The 21,309-nt window shown below is 43.2% G+C and overlaps 1 protein-coding gene across 1 annotated transcript in view; it reads left to right on the top strand.

The window, feature by feature from the left end:
• The window catches only part of LOC8064417 (zinc finger CCCH domain-containing protein 63), a 28,703-nt gene continuing 26,250 nt past the window's right edge, over positions 18,857-21,309 (top strand). The window contains exon 1 of the mRNA XM_002450668.2: positions 18,857-19,195. Coding sequence (XP_002450713.1) covers positions 19,099-19,195 — 97 coding nt within the window. The 5' untranslated portion in view covers positions 18,857-19,098. The remainder of the gene's footprint in view (positions 19,196-21,309) is intronic.

The following is a 21,309-nucleotide window of genomic DNA, read 5'->3' as shown; positions in this document are numbered from 1 at the left end:
ACACTATTAGTTTCACATTGGCTTAGTATACCTAGTCTTCAGGGACCAGTAGTATGTACTTCACTTATCACTCGTCTAGCCTCTAATCTTCACTTACTAGAAAATTCATCGTTAGACTTCATAGAAGAATTAAGAATTTATCATGGCTATGACACATTTAGACAAGCTCGGATGTTAAAAAAGAGGGGAACATAATGTATATGTTGTATGATGATAAAGGCAAGATTCGGTTACCTAACCCGAACCTTGGCCTCTACTCTGTGCAAAACTTTTTGATTGAAATTGCAGCAACACCAGTGAACCAGAGAACTCCACAGCGAGTGGCATCTGAAAGGATAACCACTCACCAAGAACGCACTTGGTATGGAGCTGACCCTGGACCAGAAGAAGCAGCGCACCTGCATTATTGCGATTACAATCCACGAGTCCTTCGAGACCCATGGGCTCATCATGCGCAACCACAAGAGCCAACAGAGGAGACATGGCCGGAGAGCCAAGATCACCAGTGGACAAACCCGCCTTTTCATACGGGCAGGTACTCCACTGATCCATATGGAGCTTCAGGATCCAGACCTCCACCCCAAGTTGATGCAGGACGATACTCCGATGCCTCCTACGCCTTCACGAATGACTATTACCAAGAGGCCGGTGCTTTCTTCACTCGTACCGACAACACCCTCCTCGACATCCAGAACACGCAAGCAGAACATGGAAGACTCCTGGAAGAGCAACAAAAATGGAACCAGGACCATGCAGCTGCAGTAGAAGAGCTGAGACAAGATACAACAACAATGAACGACAACATCACAACCATGATGCGGTTCTGGAACATCGGGTAAGACCGACGTCAACATCCAGCTTGGGGGAGTTTCTCCCCAATTTATCAAGTAAGTTTCTATTTGCTCTTCTTATTTATTCTATTCTGTCTTAGTATTTAATTTATCTTAAAAGGAAAAAAAACTTAGAAAACCAAATAAATATTTTCTTGCTTTAATTTACTGCACTTTATAAACATGAAAACAAAATAAAAAGATTGTGTAGATAAGTGTGCTTTATTTACCTGCTAAGTTCAATCTCTAGAAAAAATAAAAAGACCAAAAATATGCATGATGGAAATGATGAACAGTTGCTCTATTTGCTTACTTACAAGTACCTAGCTTTTATATTAGAATTCTTCCAGGAATTACTAAAACTAAAATTACTATCTTTGGGAAGCATAAAACTAAAGTCTAGGTAAAAGAAAGACATGATATAAAGTTGAGCTACTGTTTATCTTATCCCTACTACACTAAGTTCTGGAGATTTATTTTGAAAACTTACAAATCACATGATGAGTTCCTAGCATTGCAAACTACCTACCACAGCCATACTTGCTATAACATCTTTTACTATATTCACATTGAGTTTAATCGAGCTGTGTAGACCCTTAGGAGCTTTTCATGTGGTTAAATTAAGATATTCACTTGCACACATCTACCACAGCATTCATCACCAATCATTAAAATTGCTAAAAATATAATCACTCACTGTCCCGAATATTGTTATTCTCTCTCTAAAAAGATTTAATGCAGAAGAGGCATGGGTTATGCAAAAATATATGAGGAAATAAAAAGGGGCAAGTGCCCGGAACCTCAAAAAAGAAAGAAAAAGAGTGAGACGAGAGGTAAAAATGGACAAGTGTCCGGAGTAGAATTAGGGGTACAAAGATGCCCACTTGAGCGGAAAAAATGGACAAGTGTCCGACAGTAGAATTAGGGGTATCTACTACCCACCTTAAAAAAAAGAGAAGAAGAAAAAGATAGCCCATGTTCTCCCAAAGCAAAGATCAAAGAAGAGGAGAGATAGCAATATAAGGAGCAATGAGAACTAAATTTTATTATTATCACTTATGCATTTTCACCATCACTATCATTTACTCCATCACACATGCACATCTTGATTTAATTATATGCTGAGTTCCTTTGGATCCATGGCTCGATTAGACAACATATGTATGAGCTGTTTATCACTCCTATGAGCTCCACTTAAATATTCCATTAGCTATAGGTAAGTGATATTATGGTAAGGATCCACAAATACCACATATAGAGAGACTTGAGAGAATCATTGCTGGGAACTCTGAGTTTTATTTTGAAAACTTATGAAAAACTCTGGAACAAAGGTGAAGTATAGACAGGAGGGATAGTGCTTGACTTAACTATTTTGTCTTTCGATTACTTAAGACTTAAGTGCAGGTACTAAACTTCATAACACTTCACTCTAATCTGGAAGAATTTTTATAAAAGCATGTGTGCCTGTCAGGAAAGAAAACATCGAAGCAACTCCTGATCCGTCTGAGTTTAGCTGTTTGCTCAGGGACGAGCAAAGGGTAAGCTTGGGGGAGTTTGTTGACGGTCCTTAAGTACTAAAATTAATAAAATAAACATGAAAAAGGATCAATATGAAACAAACATCTAGAATTAGGGTTTTATCTGACAGAATTCCACGAGCTTTGGTGTTTATCTATTTCTGCAGGGAGTTATCAGAAAATATGGAGAGAAGGCCCACATGTCATGTTTACAACGAGATAATTACGTGCCGTGCAATTTTCCTCAATCTAGAAGGATCCAGAAGCCACGGGAACGAACGGGAAGCGAATCGGGCTCGGGAGCTGGGCGGCCGCCCACCCCCCTTGGGCGCCCGCCCTAGCCAAGAGGCCAATCAGGACTCTGCTTCGGGACAAGACTCCACCGACCTAAAGGATCAATCTAAACCATACAATCTATGTCAGTTTGATCCAATGGCTCACGTTCACTTGAGGGGACTATAAAACCAGACCCCCTGGCCCCTGGAGGAGAGGAGGAGAAATCATTATTCAGAGGTAGCCATCAAAGTTAGGGTTTAGATCTCTCTCCCACAGAGAATTAGAATTAGCTACTCCCTAATCCTTCAAGTTTAGAGGTTGATTAGATAGCAATTAGAGAAGTAGAGCACTACGCTCTGGATTCGGATCTTCGGTAATAAAGATTGGTATTATTCATATCTTTCTCTAATTCTATTGTTCTAATTGCATTATGTCTCTAATTATTATGCTCTTAGTTTGCTCTAGTTCTATATTTGATATAGTTCTAATTGATAACGAGTTTATGTATAAGTTTGCAAAGCGCTTAGCTCTTGACGCGAGGGAGTTAGGTGATAGATCACATGTGAGCGTGGTGCTTAGATGTTATTTATCTGCAAATGTATCCTATTGGCCGAGTCGTGTGGTAGTTCGCGATAGTGACAGCTTCGTTGATTCTTATATAGTCCACCCTCTGTTGATAGGACAGGCAGAACCGGTATTGTGGAGTAAGTCATGCGATGTTCTGATTTACTTTATCAATGTTCCTTATACATGAATGAAGAGTCTTTTATGCTATATATGATCTTGTAGATAACTAGAGTAGATTATGACTTAGTAGTTAGTAGATAACTTAGAATCCATTCTCTAGCTAATCCGACATCACCTACATATATGAGGAGTAGTCTATTTTCTAATCGCTGTGCTCTTTATCCCATGAACTTATACTTTATTATCATTATCTTTATGGTTTACCCGCTGCTAAAGTATGTGACTGTGTGACGAGTTTCTTATTAGTAATCATGTTCTTGCAAGTTTATCTCTAGTCTATGCCTTGATAGATTTTGTCCCTTGATTTAATTCCATCTCCTTAGATCCCTAGATCAAAATTATAAATAACGATACCTGGAATACTTATCCTGGTGAAATGCTACAATGAGGTGTTTTATCTGTGCGCTTGCGGATAGAATAGATTATTTTCTAAAGAGCCTTTACATTTATAAATACCTTTGTACACTCTGGCGCCATGCTATGGATGACAACCTAGTATCTAAGTGGTGTTAGCTAGTGTCAACAGAGCATGACATGCTCGGGGACCGGTTGGCCATTTCCATTCAGTCGCAAACAAGTGTGACACGCCCTCGGCTTGGAAAATGCAATTGCATAACCTCTAATTGGATAATTTTAACTATTTAGACCTTGCTACAAGGCTCATACTGCGCCTTCCAGCAAGCTCGGAGACTACATCGGTATGATGCATCTGGCGATGCATCTCAGTATCAGATTTTCTATGAAGACTTTTTCTTTTTTGACCCTGGCACCACGTGCCTATGTCACTGTTGACGGTGGATATACCATAGAAATCCACATACAAAACACCGTCAACATGCCTCAGTTGCAAGGGGAAACGACATGACATGAACATATTTTATCCATAACTAGTTCCACTTGTACTCTTAGCTTGTTTATGCAGGAACAACAAATTCAAGACATTATTTGACAAAGCCAACATCAGAATCATCAAGAGGAGATCGAGGGGACAACAGGTGACACCCTGGGCCCACAGGGAGGGGGTCGCCCGACCACTCTTTGGTGGGACCCAGGTGTGCCACCTAGTCCACCGACATAAGGGACCCCTGTGGACACTGCTGGTGGGCCCAGAGGCCCAGAAGTGGGGTCGCCCGACCCCACATCAAAGGCGGTTCCAGGGTCGGTGGCCTCCCACCGACCTTCCCCACATGTCCCACATGTTGATTTGCCCCTGCCGTTGATCAAATGGCGGTTGTGAGGTCGGTTTGATCCAAGGGTGGAGAGAAGATGTCACGCGGATCGATGACGTGGCGATGGAGTAACCCCTACTCCATCTCCCTCTATAAAAGGCAGCCTCCATCCTTCATTTCAAGTGTGCAATTCCAAGGCCAAGTGCATTACAAGTTCCAAGCATACAAGTAGAGTAGTAGTTAGTCTAGAGTGGGAGTTAGAGTCGAGTCGAGCGAAGCTCGGGGTCTCCGGAGTCGTCTTCTGGAGAGTCTGGTATAGCTCTTGTACCTTTCTACTTTTGTAAGACTTTCCTTTTATTAATATATTATTCTTACTTTACTTTACTGAGTTCTTACTTAGTGCAAGTCTTTTAGTCTTGTTGTGCATTTACTTTAGTAATATAGTTGTCTTAGTGAAGTTAGTGACCTGTAACCACTCCTGTGTGTGCATCATCGTCCTATCTTGTATAGGAGCTCTAGCTAGCTGCAACTAGTTAGCGTTGTAGGATTAAGTGTGAGCGTGGTGCTCATACTTAAGATTACCTTTGATTACCGCTGGCTTGAACGGAAAGTAGGAGCGCACTCCCTAGTAGGTGACAGATCGTGGGCGGCATTAGGTTCTCCTCACGTACAGGCTAGTTCTTAAAAGGTAAGGCGTCCATAAGCCCAATAGTCGCTTTCGGTAAGGGGTTAGGTGAAAAACCTTCTAAGCGTCTTACCAGCTCGGCTATCCCTCGCACACAGTTAGTAAGGCTCTAGCGTAGTTAAGACAATTATCTATTAAAGTAAGTCACAGAAGTCAAGTTAGATACATAGGAGTCCTTTACTCACTCGTTGTCCTCCCACCTAGCTAACTCTACCATTTACCTTTAGCATAGGACCTTGGATTCACCACTACCCTTCCTATTCGTTATTTAACACCCTTATTCACTAGTTGATACTAGATAACTCAAGGAATCTCATTCCCCTTTTTGTTAAACACACTTAGCCGCTTTCCCTTGGGAAAATATAAATTACGATACCTTGGAATACTCCTTGGTGAAGTGCTACAGCGGTACATTCTGTGCGCTTGCGGAATTATCCAATAGTAAATAGAGTTACCCTACCAGGGCACTTCTGGCGCCGTCGCCGATATCCGGTGGTTGCGTTAAGAAGTGTCAACAAGCATTTCTGGCGCCGTTGCCGGGGAGAGCGTCTGTCTAAGAGTTTTAACAAAAAGAGAATCCAGAGTTTGCTAGTTATCAAGTAGTGATAGGGATAACCCATCACTTGTCTTGTCTTCCTTTATTGTGAAGCCTGACAGTGTATGAGCGGTTTCCAATTGCCGTCAAACTTCGTTGAAGATCCTGAGCAACTGTTGAGGAGAACTAGACGTCGTCAAGTTCCACCTCAAAGGTTCATCTCGAACCTGAATCCGTTAGAGGAAGGAGTATCTGCACCGGTTATCAAAGAAGCTATGGCCCAGAAGACCATCTCTGAGTACTCTGCGCCGTCGGCTGACAATGTCGCCACGGGTCCGCAGCTTAACTTGGGGGATGCGACTTTTGAGTTGAAGCCTGCGCTTATCAATATGGTGCAAGCTAATCCCTTCTGTGGAAAGCCACACGAGGATGCCAATGCCCATCTCCAACACTTCTTGGAGGTGTGCGGCACCTTCACCATCAAGAATGTCGCCGCAGACGCCATCCGTCTTCGCCTCTTCCCATTCTCGTTATTGGGGAAGGCGAAGCAATGGTTCTACGCCAACAAGGGTGAAGTGACCACGTGGGAGAGGTGCGCCAATGCATTTCTCAAGAAGTTCTTTCCGATGGGCAAGACCAGCGCCCTTCGTGGAAAGATTTCCAGCTTCCAACAGCAAGCAGATGAGACGATTCCCGAAGCATGGGAACGTCTGCAGGAGTACATTCGCGCCTGTCCTCATCATGGGATAGAGGAGTGGCTCCTAATCCAAGGTTTCTACCATGGCCTGACCGGTTTGGCCCGTAGTCATCTTGATGCTGCCGCTGGAGGAGCATTCTTGCAACACAATGTCAAGGATGCCAAGGACCTCATTGAAAAGATGGTTATAAACCAAGGATGGAATGAGGAACGCCTCCAACCCAAGAGAAGAGGTGTCCATGCCTTGAATGAGGTGGACATGCTCTCTGCTAAGATGGACCTCTTAATGAAGAAGATGGAAGAAAGTTCCAAGCAAGAGACCATTCAACCTTACGCCACTGCACGGGCCATTGAATCTGATTCATGGTGCGAAGTGTGCGGAGGAGATGATCATTCGGGAAACAATTGTCCCAAAACAAAGGAGGAAGTGAGCTTCATCAACAACAACAACAATGGGTACCGGCCCCAACAACAGCAATGGAACTCGCGCCCCTTCTACCAAGGTAATCAAGGTAATGGTTACAATCAAAATTTCAATAATTCTTTTGGTAACCAACCTTCTCTTAGAGATCTTGTCTTAGGCCAATCTAAAATCAATGATAGCATTAACAAGAAAATGATGGCTAATGATAAGATCCTTGAAAACTTAAGTGAAAAGTTGGATAGCTTTAACTCTGCTATGAAAAATCAGTTGAGCTTTAACAAAATGCTAGAAACACAATTAGCTCAATTAGTAGCAGCTGTCCCATCCTTCGAGCAAGGTAAGATCCCAGGGAAACCTGAGGACCCAATTGAAGGAGTTAAACTAGTTACTACGAGGTTCGGTAAGCCTCCGGTACAATCCAACTGGAGCTATCTTCTGGATTCGCCCTTCATCACCAAGAAGGACGACCCAGGCCTGCCGACCATCACCTGTGAGATCGGACCGCAAATCTTCCACAACGCCTTCTGCGACCTTGGATCGGGTGTCAACATCATGGCCAAGGTAACTTATGATAATTTGCTAGGGGGGCCTTTGCACCCCACATTTGTTCGTTTGCAGATGGCAGATCAGACGATCAGGTTCCCTGAAGGGTTGGCAAGGGACATACTGGTAAAAGTTCAAGACGACTACGTCCCTGCCGACTTCATCATTCTAGATATGGGATCCAATAATGATGTCTCGATCATCTTGGGAAGGCCATTCCTCAACACGGTCAATGCAGTCATCTATGTGGGGTCCGGCCAGATTCACCTCCAATTCCCAGGATGGAAGGTAAAATGTCCATTCAATGGTTATAAAGCTAACATGCAGGTGAAGGACAAAGAACCTCCGACTAAGCCTCGCCACATCCGACGCCGAAGGGACAAGAGAGGTAAGTCGGCCAAAAGGGCCGAAAAGAAAGAAGAGGAACCTGCTGAACCAAAAATCAATACCAAGCAAGTATGGCGGGAGAAAGAGGTGCAATCAAGGTCCACGTCTCCGGGACCATCTGATGCACCCGAAGGATGAACAAGATGGAGAGGTCCTGCTCTACGGACCTAAAACATGGAGCCCTTGCTGATAAGGTAAATCAGTAGTTATCCCATATTTATTTTCTGCATTTCAATTTCTACTATTCACTTTTCAATTGCATTCTTACTTTGAATTTTGCATATCTTATTTCGACAAAATGTTTAGCCATAATAAATAAAATCTTGAGAATAACTTGTCATAAAAATTTGAGCTGCTGGAGCTCCCAAAGGGGGGTCGCCCGACCCCACCTTGGGGCCCACTTCACCACATTTCAACCTTGCTAGTCATAGAAGTTCCAACCCAGCACTTGGATGCTCTGGGAGCTCCAATGTGGGGGTCGGCCGACCCCCATATTGGCCCCACTTGCCTCCTACTGGCCACCATTTGAATCACAATGGAGTCCTATGCTTGTAACACTAGCTAAAGTTTGAAAAAGAGTGGTCCCTTGATCCTTTACTTTAGTCATAAGATGCTCCTTTCATCTTTGATTCTTTTGGGACCACTCCACTAGCTTAAATTCTGCAAAGTGGTCACCTAGGCATGCTTGAGTGCTCCCATGGTCCATAGGAATCACTTTAGACATGTCTCCACTTTTGCCATTCATCTTTTACCTTTCACAAAGCACTAAAACAGGGACTCTCATAAACAATTTGAAAACTTTTGGTCCACACCTAGCCTTTACTTTTCTGGACAATCAATGACACAATGTTTAAAGTGGAGGAGGGGCTAGGATGGGGGTCGGCCGACCCCCATTTTGGACCATCTCTGCAAAATCTTGAAAGCATGCAGAATGGTTCCCTGTATAAAGCTAAATTCAAATTCAAAGTGCTTCTAGGGGGGGTCGGCCGACCCCTATATTGTGGGTCCACTACTTGCCCTTCTCCCCCTATAAATACCACAGCATTGTGAGCTCAACTCCACACCCAAAACCACCAGAACCATTTCGAGCTCACAATCCTTTCTCTTCTCTCTTTGTTACAAGCCATTTCTCAAGTTTAGTTTAGAAATAGTCATCAAAACAAAAACCCAAAAAGATTCCCCTTGCATAGTAGTAGTAGTAGGAGCTTGGTTTGCCTCACTTGTGTAGGAGGATGAAGAAGCATATCTTCGGCAAGTTCAAGAAAGCAAAGGGTGAGAGCTCTTCTCAAGGCTCTCACCATGCTCATGGAAGGGAGGAAGAAGAAGGTTACCATGGGATGGTACCCTACGAGCCTCCATCAAGGATGAGAGAGCCCGAGAGCGGCCTCATGTTAAGCCAAGAAGAGTTGCAAAAGTACTACATCATCCGAGAGGGTCTCTTCCTACACACTAGCATCATCGATCCGGACCTTTTGGCCCGCACAGGTATGGATGTTGAATTCGATAAGGTGTTTAGAGCAATTGGTTGGAGTAGTTTTTGGCAAGTGCCTGAATTTGGAAAAGAATTGCTTGCTAAGGAATTTCTATGCACCCTAAAACTCACAAATAATGGAATATCTTTTCGCATGTGTGAGCAAGAACATCAATTAAATTGGAGTTTGCTAAACACTGCTTTAGGGTGTGAACATGAATGTGAACTTGATCTAGATCATGCCAGTAGAATGTTCGATAAATTTAGATTCTGGAAAGCAATTTCTGGCTCTAATGATTGTTCAAATCCTACTCCCATTGAAATCCATAATCCAACCTTGCGCTTTCTTCACTTCTGGATCATGTGCACTCTATATCCTGGCATGGGAACTGATACTTTAATTGATGATGAACTTAAAATTCTCTATGCCATGGTTAGTAAAGGTCTCCCCTGTGAAACTGCTAGTGAACTATTGGCTTAACTCTATTGAGTATGGGAAGCCCATCTATTTCACATCCTTTATTACTCGAATAGCCGATACTTTTGGATTACTTGAATCACATTATTTTGAAGACATTGGCTATGTTAGAGGAGTGGTAGATGAGAACTTCTTTATCAATGCTAACATGCTCATAAGAGATCCAAATGGTGAACTTAAAATGATTTATCCGGGCTATACAACCGAAATTCCTCTCCCATGTGCGAGGCGCCGGTTGTATGGGGTCCGCACACTTACCATTAGACTAGCCCGAGTGGCAAGTCCAGATGTTGCAGGGACACGCAGGGTGACAAGAAGGATGATGCAAGCCGCCCAGATGGAGCAAGGAGGATCCTCGCACCATGACGTTGAAGAGGGCGATGAAGCGATGTCAGTGGATGCTTCAGACTCCATGGGTCTACCTCCACAACGCACTCCACGCCCAAGGGACAGGGCTAGGCGTCACCAGCCCACAGGTATGGACAGTCTCATTAATGACATGGGCGAATTGCAGATTGGGCAAGAAGCAACATTGCAACTGGCGTTACAAAACGGCCAACATATCCGACGTGTGCGAGAGGGAGACGCACAACGCTGGGCTGGATGGTACCAAAATTTCCCGCCACCACAGTGAGCGAAGATCTAGCTTGGGGGAGATCCTCTCCCCCACTAAGGTAAGTATTCTATCCTATTTATTTTCATGCATTTTATCATTCTTACTTAAAAAAAATAAATATTTATTAGCATTTCCCTTTATCATATATGCTTCATGTATGTTTATATCCCTCATGGAAATTATGACTAGTTGCTTGTTAAATGTTTCTCTAGTGCCTAGTATACAACTTAGTATTTCTCTAAGTATGGATCACTTAGCTCACTTAAACTGCCATGAACCTAAAAACTTTGTGGGTTGCAAGTGCTAGAACTAAGTCTAAGTTGTTGTGGGACATGAGATAGTAAGACAAGAGCTACTATAATATTTTTCTAAGCATGCATGATTATCAGAGATTTATTCTTAAAATGATCAAAACCTTAATTGTTCCTCAATGGTGATGAATTCCTACCACAGCCATATCTACTTTACATAATTGCAACCTTTCCACATAAGCTATTTGCTTTGTGTTGAGTGTCGTCAAGTCTTGTTGACCCTTGTTAAGAGACTTTTCATGCTCCTAAGATCAAGATCACGTACACACCACATATATATATGCTACTTCTACACTGGAAGTACGCAACCACATGTATTTCGCATCCACTAAATAGGTTGCTCCATACTCTAAATGATAGAACATCTCTCTAAGCATTATTTGGTAAATGAGACATCAAAAGGCTAGGCAAAATGAAATAAAAAGATGGACATGTGCAAGTCCACAGAAAAAGAAAATTGAGCACATGAAAGCTCATATATAAAAAAAAAAGAAGAAAAAAAATGCTAGCCATGTCTCAATACATAGAGAGTCTATCAAATAAAGGAGCAACCTAGTCCACCATATATCACACTTGCACATCTTGATCTGGGAGTATGACACTTCTCTTCAAGGATCCGAGCTTTGACTTCGCAATACATGCAAAGTAAGTATGCTATCTCCTTTCATCCCTACCTTGAACTCCACATAAGCCTTTTAGAAATAGGATGAAATAGAGAAGGCAACTCTTACCATATGCCTTGGTGAGGAATCATACACCATTTGAGTGACATGAGAGAACCATAAGAGGAACATTTAAGCTTTCTTTTGAAAATATCACAAAACCTCTGATATGAAACTTGCTAAGAATGAGAAAGTTAGTGCTCAAGTCAAACTGTTCTGTCTCTCAACCACCTAAGACAAAGGAAAAGCCATAAGCCCCATAAGGGACTAAGGTAATAGGGGTAAGTTTACATAGCTAAATTTTTCATGCAAAGAGAAGAACTTTGTTGTACACATGGTACTCTTGAAATGTGAACATAGTAACAATACCTGATCCACCGAGGCTAAGTTTGATTGTTTGCTCGGGACGAGCAAAGGTTAAGCTTGGGGGATCTTGTTGACGGTGGATATACCATAGAAATCCACATACAAAACACCGTCAACATGCCTCGGTTGCAAGGGGAAACGACATGACATGAACATATTTTATCCATAACTAGTTCCACTTGTACTCTTAGCTTGTTTATGCAGGAACAACAAATTCAAGACATTATTTGACAAAGCCAACATCAGAATCATCAAGAGGAGATCAAGGGGACAACAGGTGACACCCTGGGCCCACAGGGAGGGGGTCGCCCGACCCCTCTTTGGTGGGACCTAGGTGTGCCACCTAGTCCACCGACATAAGGGACCCCTGTGGACACTGCTGGTGGGCCCAGAGGCCTAGAAGTGGGGTCGCCCGACCCCACATCAAAGGCGGTTCCAGGGTCGGTGGCCTCCCACCGACCTTCCCCACATGTCCCACATGTTGATTTGCCCCTGCCGTAGAATTAGAGAAGTAGAGCACTACGCTCTGGATTCGGATCTTCGGTAATAAAGATTGGTATTATTCATATCTTTCTCTAATTCTATTGTTCTAATTGCATTATGTCTCTAATTATTATGCTCTTAGTTTGCTCTAGTTCTATATTTGATATAGTTCTAATTGATAACGAGTTTATGTATAAGTTTGCAAAGCGCTTAGCTCTTGACGCGAGGGAGTTAGGTGATAGATCACATGTGAGCGTGGTGCTTAGATGTTATTTATCTGCAAATGTATCCTATTGGCCGAGTCGTGTGGTAGTTCGCGATAGTGACAGCTTCGTTGATTCTTATATAGTCCACCCTCTGTTGATAGGACAGGCAGAACCGGTATTGTGGAGTAAGTCATGCGATGTTCTGATTTACTTTATCAATGTTCCTTATACATGAATGAAGAGTCTTTTATGCTATATATGATCTTGTAGATAACTAGAGTAGATTATGACTTAGTAGTTAGTAGATAACTTAGAATCCATTCTCTAGCTAATCCGACATCACCTACATATATGAGGAGTAGTCTATTTTCTAATCGCTGTGCTCTTTATCCCATGAACTTATACTTTATTATCATTATCTTTATGGTTTACCCCCTGCTAAAGTATGTGACTGTGTGACGAGTTTCTTATTAGTAATCATGTTCTTGCAAGTTTATCTCTAGTCTATGCCTTGATAGATTTTGTCCCTTGATTTAATTCCATCTCCTTAGATCCCTAGATCAAAATTATAAATAACGATACCTGGAATACTTATCCTGGTGAAATGCTACAATGAGGTGTTTTATCTGTGCGCTTGCGGATAGAATAGATTATTTTCTAAAGAGCCTTTACATTTATAAATACCTTTGTACACTCTGGCGCCATGCTATGGATGACAACCTAGTATCTAAGTGGTGTTAGCTAGTGTCAACAGAGCATGACATGCTCGGGGACCGGTTGGCCATTTCCATTCAGTCGCAAACAAGTGTGACACGCCCTCGGCTTGGAAAATGCAATTGCATAACCTCTAATTGGATAATTTTAACTATTTAGACCTTGCTACAAGGCTCATACTGCGCCTTCCAGCAAGCTCGGAGACTACATCGGTATGATGCATCTGGCGATGCATCTCAGTATCAGATTTTCTATGAAGACTTTTTCTTTTTTGACCCTGGCACCACGTGCCTATGTCACTGTTGACGGTGGATATACCATAGAAATCAACATACAAAACACCGTCAACATGCCTCGGTTGCAAGGGGAAACGACATGACATGAACATATTTTATCCATAACTAGTTCCACTTGTACTCTTAGCTTGTTTATGCAGGAACAACAAATTCAAGACATTATTTGACAAAGCCAACATCAGAATCATCAAGAGGAGATCGAGGGGACAACAGGTGACACCCTGGGCCCACAGGGAGGGGGTCGCCCGACCCCTCTTTGGTGGGACCCAGGTGTGCCACCTAGTCCACCGACATAAGGGACCCCTGTGGACACTGCTGGTGGGCCCAGAGGCCCAGAAGTGGGGTCGCCCGACCCCACATCAAAGGCGGTTCCAGGGTCGGTGGCCTCCCACCGACCTTCCCCACATGTCCCACATGTTGATTTGCCCCTGCCGTTGATCAAATGGCGGTTGTGAGGTCGGTTTGATCCAAGGGTGGAGAGAAGATGTCACGCGGATCGATGACGTGGCGATGGAGTAACCCCTACTCCATCTCCCTCTATAAAAGGCAGCCTCCATCCTTCATTTCAAGTGTGCAATTCCAAGGCCAAGTGCATTACAAGTTCCAAGCATACAAGTAGAGTAGTAGTTAGTCTAGAGTGGGAGTTAGAGTCGAGTCGAGCGAAGCTCGGGGTCTCCGGAGTCGTCTTCTGGAGAGTCTGGTATAGCTCTTGTACCTTTCTACTTTTGTAAGACTTTCCTTTTATTAATATATTATTCTTACTTTACTTTACTGAGTTCTTACTTAGTGCAAGTCTTTTAGTCTTGTTGTGCATTTACTTTAGTAATATAGTTGTCTTAGTGAAGTTAGTGACCTGTAACCACTCCTGTGTGTGCATCATCGTCCTATCTTGTATAGGAGCTCTAGCTAGCTGCAACTAGTTAGCGTTGTAGGATTAAGTGTGAGCGTGGTGCTCATACTTAAGATTACCTTTGATTACCGCTGGCTTGAACGGAAAGTAGGAGCGCACTCCCTAGTAGGTGACAGATCGTGGGCGGCATTAGGTTCTCCTCACGTACAGGCTAGTTCTTAAAAGGTAAGGCGTCCATAAGCCCAATAGTCGCTTTCGGTAAGGGGTTAGGTGAAAAACCTTCTAAGCGTCTTACCAGCTCGGCTATCCCTCGCACACAGTTAGTAAGGCTCTAGCGTAGTTAAGACAATTATCTATTAAAGTAAGTCACAGAAGTCAAGTTAGATACATAGGAGTCCTTTACTCACTCGTTGTCCTCCCACCTAGCTAACTCTACCATTTACCTTTAGCATAGGACCTTGGATTCACCACTACCCTTCCTATTCGTTATTTACCACCCTTATTCACTAGTTGATACTAGATAACTCAAGGAATCTCATTCCCCTTTTTGTTAAACACACTTAGCCGCTTTCCCTTGGGAAAATATAAATTACGATACCTTGGAATACTCCTTGGTGAAGTGCTACAGCGGTACATTCTGTGCGCTTGCGGAATTATCCAATAGTAAATAGAGTTACCCTACCAGGGCACTTCTGGCGCCGTCGCCGATATCCGGTGGTTGCGTTAAGAAGTGTCAACAGTCACCTACTACCAGGCTCGAGGACTAAGTGGGCACACTTCACCTTGCGGTGAACTTGTTTGATTTTGGCAGACTTTACTATGTAGAAAAGTAAAGTGGGCACACTTCACCAAGAAAGAAATTTTTTTTTTGATTAAGAGCACCATGCATTCTTCGAACAACCTGCTTCTTCGATGTTAATGTTGATCAACTGTCTTTTGAGTTGGTCAAAATACAGTTGCAACTGATTGGGCAACTTTCATGCTGATCGAAGATGTCAAGCCTTGCTGGTCGAAGAAGCTCAAGACGGCGTGTTACATCACAATACATAGTGCTCGGGGACTAGCTGTGGGGGTATAAACTCCTATACCCTTACGGCTAGACTTGGGCCAGGAGACTTGGTCCATCACGAGACAGTTCAAGGCTTGATCCAACTGCTCGGAGTTTCACGCAAGGAAACAAGACGTGGAGATCAAGCCAGATTCTAGTCGGTTAGAATAGAAATTGATATCGTGTTATCTATGGCAATTGTAACCGACCAGGATTAGTTTCCGGATCTGTAACCCTACCCTCTAGACTATATAAAGAGAGGCAAGGGACCCCCCTAGATCAACTCATCTCAACTCAACACAATCCACAGCAATGCAATCAGACACAGGACGTAGGTATTACGCCCACACGGTGGCCGAACCTGGATAAAATCCTTGTCTGTATCTTGCATCACCATCAAGTTCATAGCTTGCGCACCTGTCTGCCGATAAACTACTACCATGGGTATACCCCAAGGTAGACTGTCGACCAACTTTCGTCGACAGGTTTATACCCCTACACTCTTGGTGGTTGCCACCACCTAGACGACTTAGAGCAGCGGAGGAGGATTGGCACGAGTTGGTGATTGTTCGTGGCCATCTCTCGGTGATTATGAGGGGCTCTTGTGCCCTTCCCAATGGAGTGCAAAAGGCAACTCTAGTGGATTGCTTGTGTCCTTGAGCTACCTCACTTGTGGATAGGTTCTTATGGTGTTCTACGTGAGAACGAGGTGTGTGCAATATCTCTTAGCCACTGAACCACCAAGTGTTGGTCGACATAATGGGGACTAGCGTGTCGGTAAGCACGTGAACCTCAAGAGAAAAATCTTTGTTCCATCTTTTGTGTTTGATTAGATTTCTCCCAGTGATTGGTCTTCATCATATTGATTGATTCACTTGCCTCTACACAGCGGTATAAAGGTTACATCCTCTCTATTTATATTCCCGCTAAGTAGTGTAATTAGCTTTAGTTGCTAGCTTTGCCTTTTGTAGCTTAGTTCACTAGTCTAGCTTATAGTGACCTAGCTTTTGTGTGTCAAGTGATCTTAGTAACTAGAATTATTGGATAGGTAGCTTGCAACCCTTGTAGAGCTAGAGCAATTTTGCATTATGTATTTTGTTATACTAATCATTTGCTCTAGTGCTTTGTAGAATTTTTAAATAGGCTATTCACCCCTCCTCTAGCCATATTAAAACCTTTTTCATAAGTGTTTTAGCATTTAAATTTTAGTATAAACTTTCCCTACTAAATGCCTACTAGTGAGAATTTCCTAGTGCTATGACTACTAGTAGTATTTTACTACTAATTAAAAAACACTAGGAGAACTCTACCATTTTGGCAGTGATGACAAGGATTTTGCCATGCTATATAGGTTAATGTAGTAGTGTTTAGAAGATAATTTGCTTTGTTATTTCTTAAATTTTATTGAAAATTTTCATTTTTCAATTATCTTTGTATGTGCTAATGGACCAAGGACTATGTCTCACTACTATCTTATGGCACTCCCAACACAGAAACCATCATGGTTTCTATAGACATTAATTGTAGTGTCACCTAAGCATTTTGCTGATGTGGCAAGGTAGTTATTGAAGAGAGAGAACAAAAATCATAGAAACTAGATCTAAGTTAGAAACCATGTCTACACGAAATCCTAGACATGAAGTGATATGATTGGCTGAGAATGGAGAGAGAATGAATGTGATTGGATAAAAAAAAATATTCTATAGGAACTATCCATTGGAACTATAGTTTCTATAGTGTCTATAAAAATTAATAGGTATAGAAACTACATGGTTTCTAGCATTGGGAGTGCCCCTAAAAACTGCAAAGATGTAACACTCCGATGCAACTTTCCCTTAGCCCTTTTAACAAGCGATGACAATAATAATTACCTTGGTTAAAGCAACTTAGTACTCCCTGTGTCCCATAATATGTCATGCACGTATTTTAAAATTCAAACCTTGTTATCTTTAATCAATAATTACTCGAGTTTATTCTTCAAAAGTAGCTTGCCATATCAGATTTGCATTTAGAAATAGGTACAATGATTAAAATTTTGTTGTCATAAACTATATATTATAAGAAAAATTAGCGGTTGAAATATGATAGCATACCGCACTAAGTCAAATCATGGTTTATATTTTGAGATGAAGGGAGTAGTATACACTAGCAGATTTCTCATAATACTACACAATGGTCATAAAATTTTTCTTATGAGATTTGGCTCTTTTAAAAACATATTTTATGTATCATTTTTAGGATCCCGAGATCCCTCCTTAAATTCGCACTAACTGCTTAACATTGATAACGTTTCGTGTAGACCATCCATTTTGTGTACATTGGGAGTTTTCTCCTAATACCTCAGAATTGGAATAATTTCTTTTGCGATTTGGCCCTTCTAAATACATAATTTATGTACCACTTCTTAGTGTTCCCAAAATCCCTCCTTGAATTCGCACTAACTGCTTAACGTTAATAAAGTTTCATGTAAAACACCTTTTGTGTACATTGGAAGTTTTCTCATAATACCTTACAATTGGCATAATTATATTTTCCTTTTACCATTTGGCCCTTCTAGATACATATTTTATGTACAACTTCTTAGTGATCCCGAGATCTCTCCTTGAATTCGCACTAACTGCTTAACATTGATAATGTTTCGTGTAGACCACCTTTTGTGTACATTGGGCGTTTTCTCATAATACCTCACAATTGGCATAATTATATTTTCCTTTTGTGATTTGGCCCTTCTAGATACATATTTTATGTACCACTTTCTTAGTGATCCCGAGATCCCTCCTTCAATTCGCACTAACTGCTATGTATTTTTTTTGTGCAAATGGAAGATGTATCCTACTTTTCATGTACATGTATGCGTATGTAGTAAGAAAGGAAAAACACGATCTGTGTTTGGAATGTGATAATTGAAACAACCATTACCATGCGCTAGAGTAAGGTATGAGATAGCTAAAGCACACATTATTAAGAACACATAAACTTTTCTTTCTTAGTAATGTTCCATAATAAAATAATAATTCTTTTCTTTTCAAAAGAAACTCAAAATTAGCCCTGGGTTTGCGCCCACCGTTTTATACACCGATAACGTTGCTACTCTGCATGTGATAGAAATCTATAGCCCAAAGCTAACATATTTTATTTTTTCATTGGCAGCGTTTGCCAAGGCATCTTATCTTTGTTCCGGTAGCATCCACAGTACACAAAGAGCGCCTTGCAAGCATATGTCACGTTTCCACTAGCGTGTCTTCATAAGTGAAACTAGCCTGCAAAATGTGATGGGTGCAGCAATAATGACAAACCATACCTATATCACCCAATGTTGTGTGTCGCCCACCGTAGGCGCCTACCATACATCATCGCTTGATCTCGACCGCCCATTCACCTGATCCCACCCCACATTCCATACTCATGATGACGTGTCACCCTTTGTGCCGTCGGTCACCTGGGTCTGTGTACACCCGCTGGGTGCACCTAGGGGCGGTCCTAGTTGACTGGGTGGGTGGTTCGGTAGTTGGCGCAATGGGAGCGCGCGGCCGCGCGGTGAAAAGAAGCGGGCCGCAAGGGGAGGAGGAACAAAACGACTGGCTGTCCGAACGGGGACGCCTGGTTCCTCTCATTCCCCTTCCACCTCTCTCTCTCTCTCTCCTCCCACTTCTCGCCCTCTCTCTCTTGCGCGCGCGTGACCACCTCCCTCCACGGGCTGCGCGGCGCTGGGAGCAGCAGCGGCAGCACCCACCGACTGATCGCCGGTGGGGCGGGGCGGGGGCGATCTGATGCCGGCGCGGCGGTGATGGCTGCGCCGTCCGGCGGTGGGGGCGGCGGTGCGGGGGAGGGCTCCTCCTCGGCCGCCGCAGCTGCGACGATCGGGGCCCACGGGGTGGACCAAGGTGAGCAACCCCTGCTCCTGCTCCTGCTCCCCCTCCTCCTCGGGCTCTGGTGTTTGCTCTCGGCGAAGCGTTTGTGCTGGAGCGCGGCTGGCCTCGGTCGGATTGGGCGAGCCCCGTGGTGGCCGTACGTGTTTGGGCGGGTCGGGGGGAAGCCGTGTTTCACGGCGAGTAGTGGTAGGGAGTCTTGGATCGCTTGCGCGCGCGCGGGCGCGCAGAACCGGGCAATGCCGAGGTCGCCTGGGTGTCGGTCGCGCCGTCGCGCGTGCTGCGTTGGAGGGCTTCGGTTAATTATTATATTGTGTGGCGGTGGCGTTATAACCCTCTCCGTCGGTGCCTGTCCGAGTACGCGATTCACTAAGCACCTATTCGTTTTGGCGTTTAGCCGATTCAAGAAATTGGTCGTGTGTGTGATTGGGCGATAGGCTGTCAAAAGACTGTCTTTCAGCAGTCTCATGGCTGGCGGATTGATTTGATTGACGCGCTGTAGCCTGTAGCAATGCAGTCTGTAGGTGCGGAGTTTATCTGTATACTGATTTGAGGTGTTTTTAGTGAAGAAGGAGCATAATCAATTGGGGGAGTTCGCACCCTTCATGTATGATGAATGTCTCTTAGTGAATTGGGAAACTTCACACTTTTCATGTAAGATAAGATAGGAAGGACAATCAGTTGCACTTCCAGGCAATGCTGTCTTGTTGTGCTGTACAGCTTGTGTAAGATTTGGCATTGGAGAGAGGTCCACAATTTTATTTGGAAGTGGTCTTTAAGTTGGATGTTAATTGTTTTGCTCATTTTCTGAGGTTTCTAGTAAAGGCATGGGGTTGCTGCTGTTTCTTTGTTTGTTCTTAGAGGACAGGCACATGGGGCTTTGTTGTTTTGAGCCTTTGGAGTTCTTTTCTGCAATATTGACATTACTAAAATGAAGTGCCGGTGCATTTGCTGTAGGTGTGGAGTGATGCCTATTTTACTCTTTCAAAGTACCTGATCTTTGCTAGGTTTATAATGTGTGGTGACTACTGATCAGTGGTGGTTTTCAGTGAAGGAGCATCCTCAATTGGGGAAGTTCACACTTTTCATGTAGGATAGGGGAAGTCTCTTAGTGAACTGGGAAACTTCACACTTTTCATGTATCATAGGGAAGGACAAATGGTTGCACTTCCTGTTTACCCAGGCAATACTTTCCTGGTTGTGCTGTAAAGCTTGTGTAAGATTTGGCATTTGAGAGGAGGCCCACAATTTTATTTGGAAATGGTCTTCAAGTTGGATGGTAAATGTTTGCTGAGGTTTCCATTAAGGGCATGGGTTGCTGCTGTTTCTTTAGTGGAAAGGTCATATTTTGTTTGTTCTTGGAGGACAGCTACATGGTGTTTTGATCCTTTTGAGTTCCTTTTCCACAAGGATGGATCGAGTTTGGAACGATGATATACGCGACCGTGTAGGGGTAGCACCAGTCGAAGAAAAGCTTGTTCAACATAGGTTGACTTGGTTTGGTCATGTCCAAAGGAGACCTTCAGTGTATTGTGGAGTCCTAAGTAGAGATACCAATGTGAGGAGAGGTAGAGGAAGACCGAAGCTGACATGGAGGGAGGCAATAAAAAGAGATTTAAAGGGTTGGAATATACCTAGAGATCTTTGTTTAGATAGGAGTGGTTGGAAAGCAGCTATCGACGTACCTGAACTGTGACTAGAGGCTCATGTTGGGTTTCAACTCTAGCCTACCCCAACTTGCTTGGGACTAAAAGGCTTTGTTGTTGTTGTTGTGAGTTCCTTTTCCAAAATGCTGACATGTCTAACATGAATATGGACATTTTTGTGTTCTTAGAATTAGAATTTCTGGTATCAGGAACTCAAGAATGATGAATAAAGGCAATTAACTGATCTATGGATATTTACATTCTGGAGATCCAGGTGGCAGTACTCACTCACTGGACACACACACTCCCAGTGGTGAGGCTAGCCCCTGGCTGCATGTGCTCCTGGTGAGGCAGTGACGCTCGCAGTCCCCTGGGGGCCACATGCAAGGGGTAGGGGCCAAGATAAGACATCATGTATTTTTGAGTTGAGACTTGAGAGAATGGATGGGCTAATGCTGTTGGGCTTGATTTGTGTGAGTGCTA

The sequence above is a fragment of the Sorghum bicolor genome, chromosome 5 (assembly GCF_000003195.3).
Source record: "Sorghum bicolor cultivar BTx623 chromosome 5, Sorghum_bicolor_NCBIv3, whole genome shotgun sequence".
Taxonomy (NCBI): Eukaryota; Viridiplantae; Streptophyta; class Magnoliopsida; order Poales; family Poaceae; genus Sorghum; species Sorghum bicolor.
Note: the sequence above shows the minus strand (reverse complement) of the source record. Positions and strands in the feature narration are given on the sequence as shown.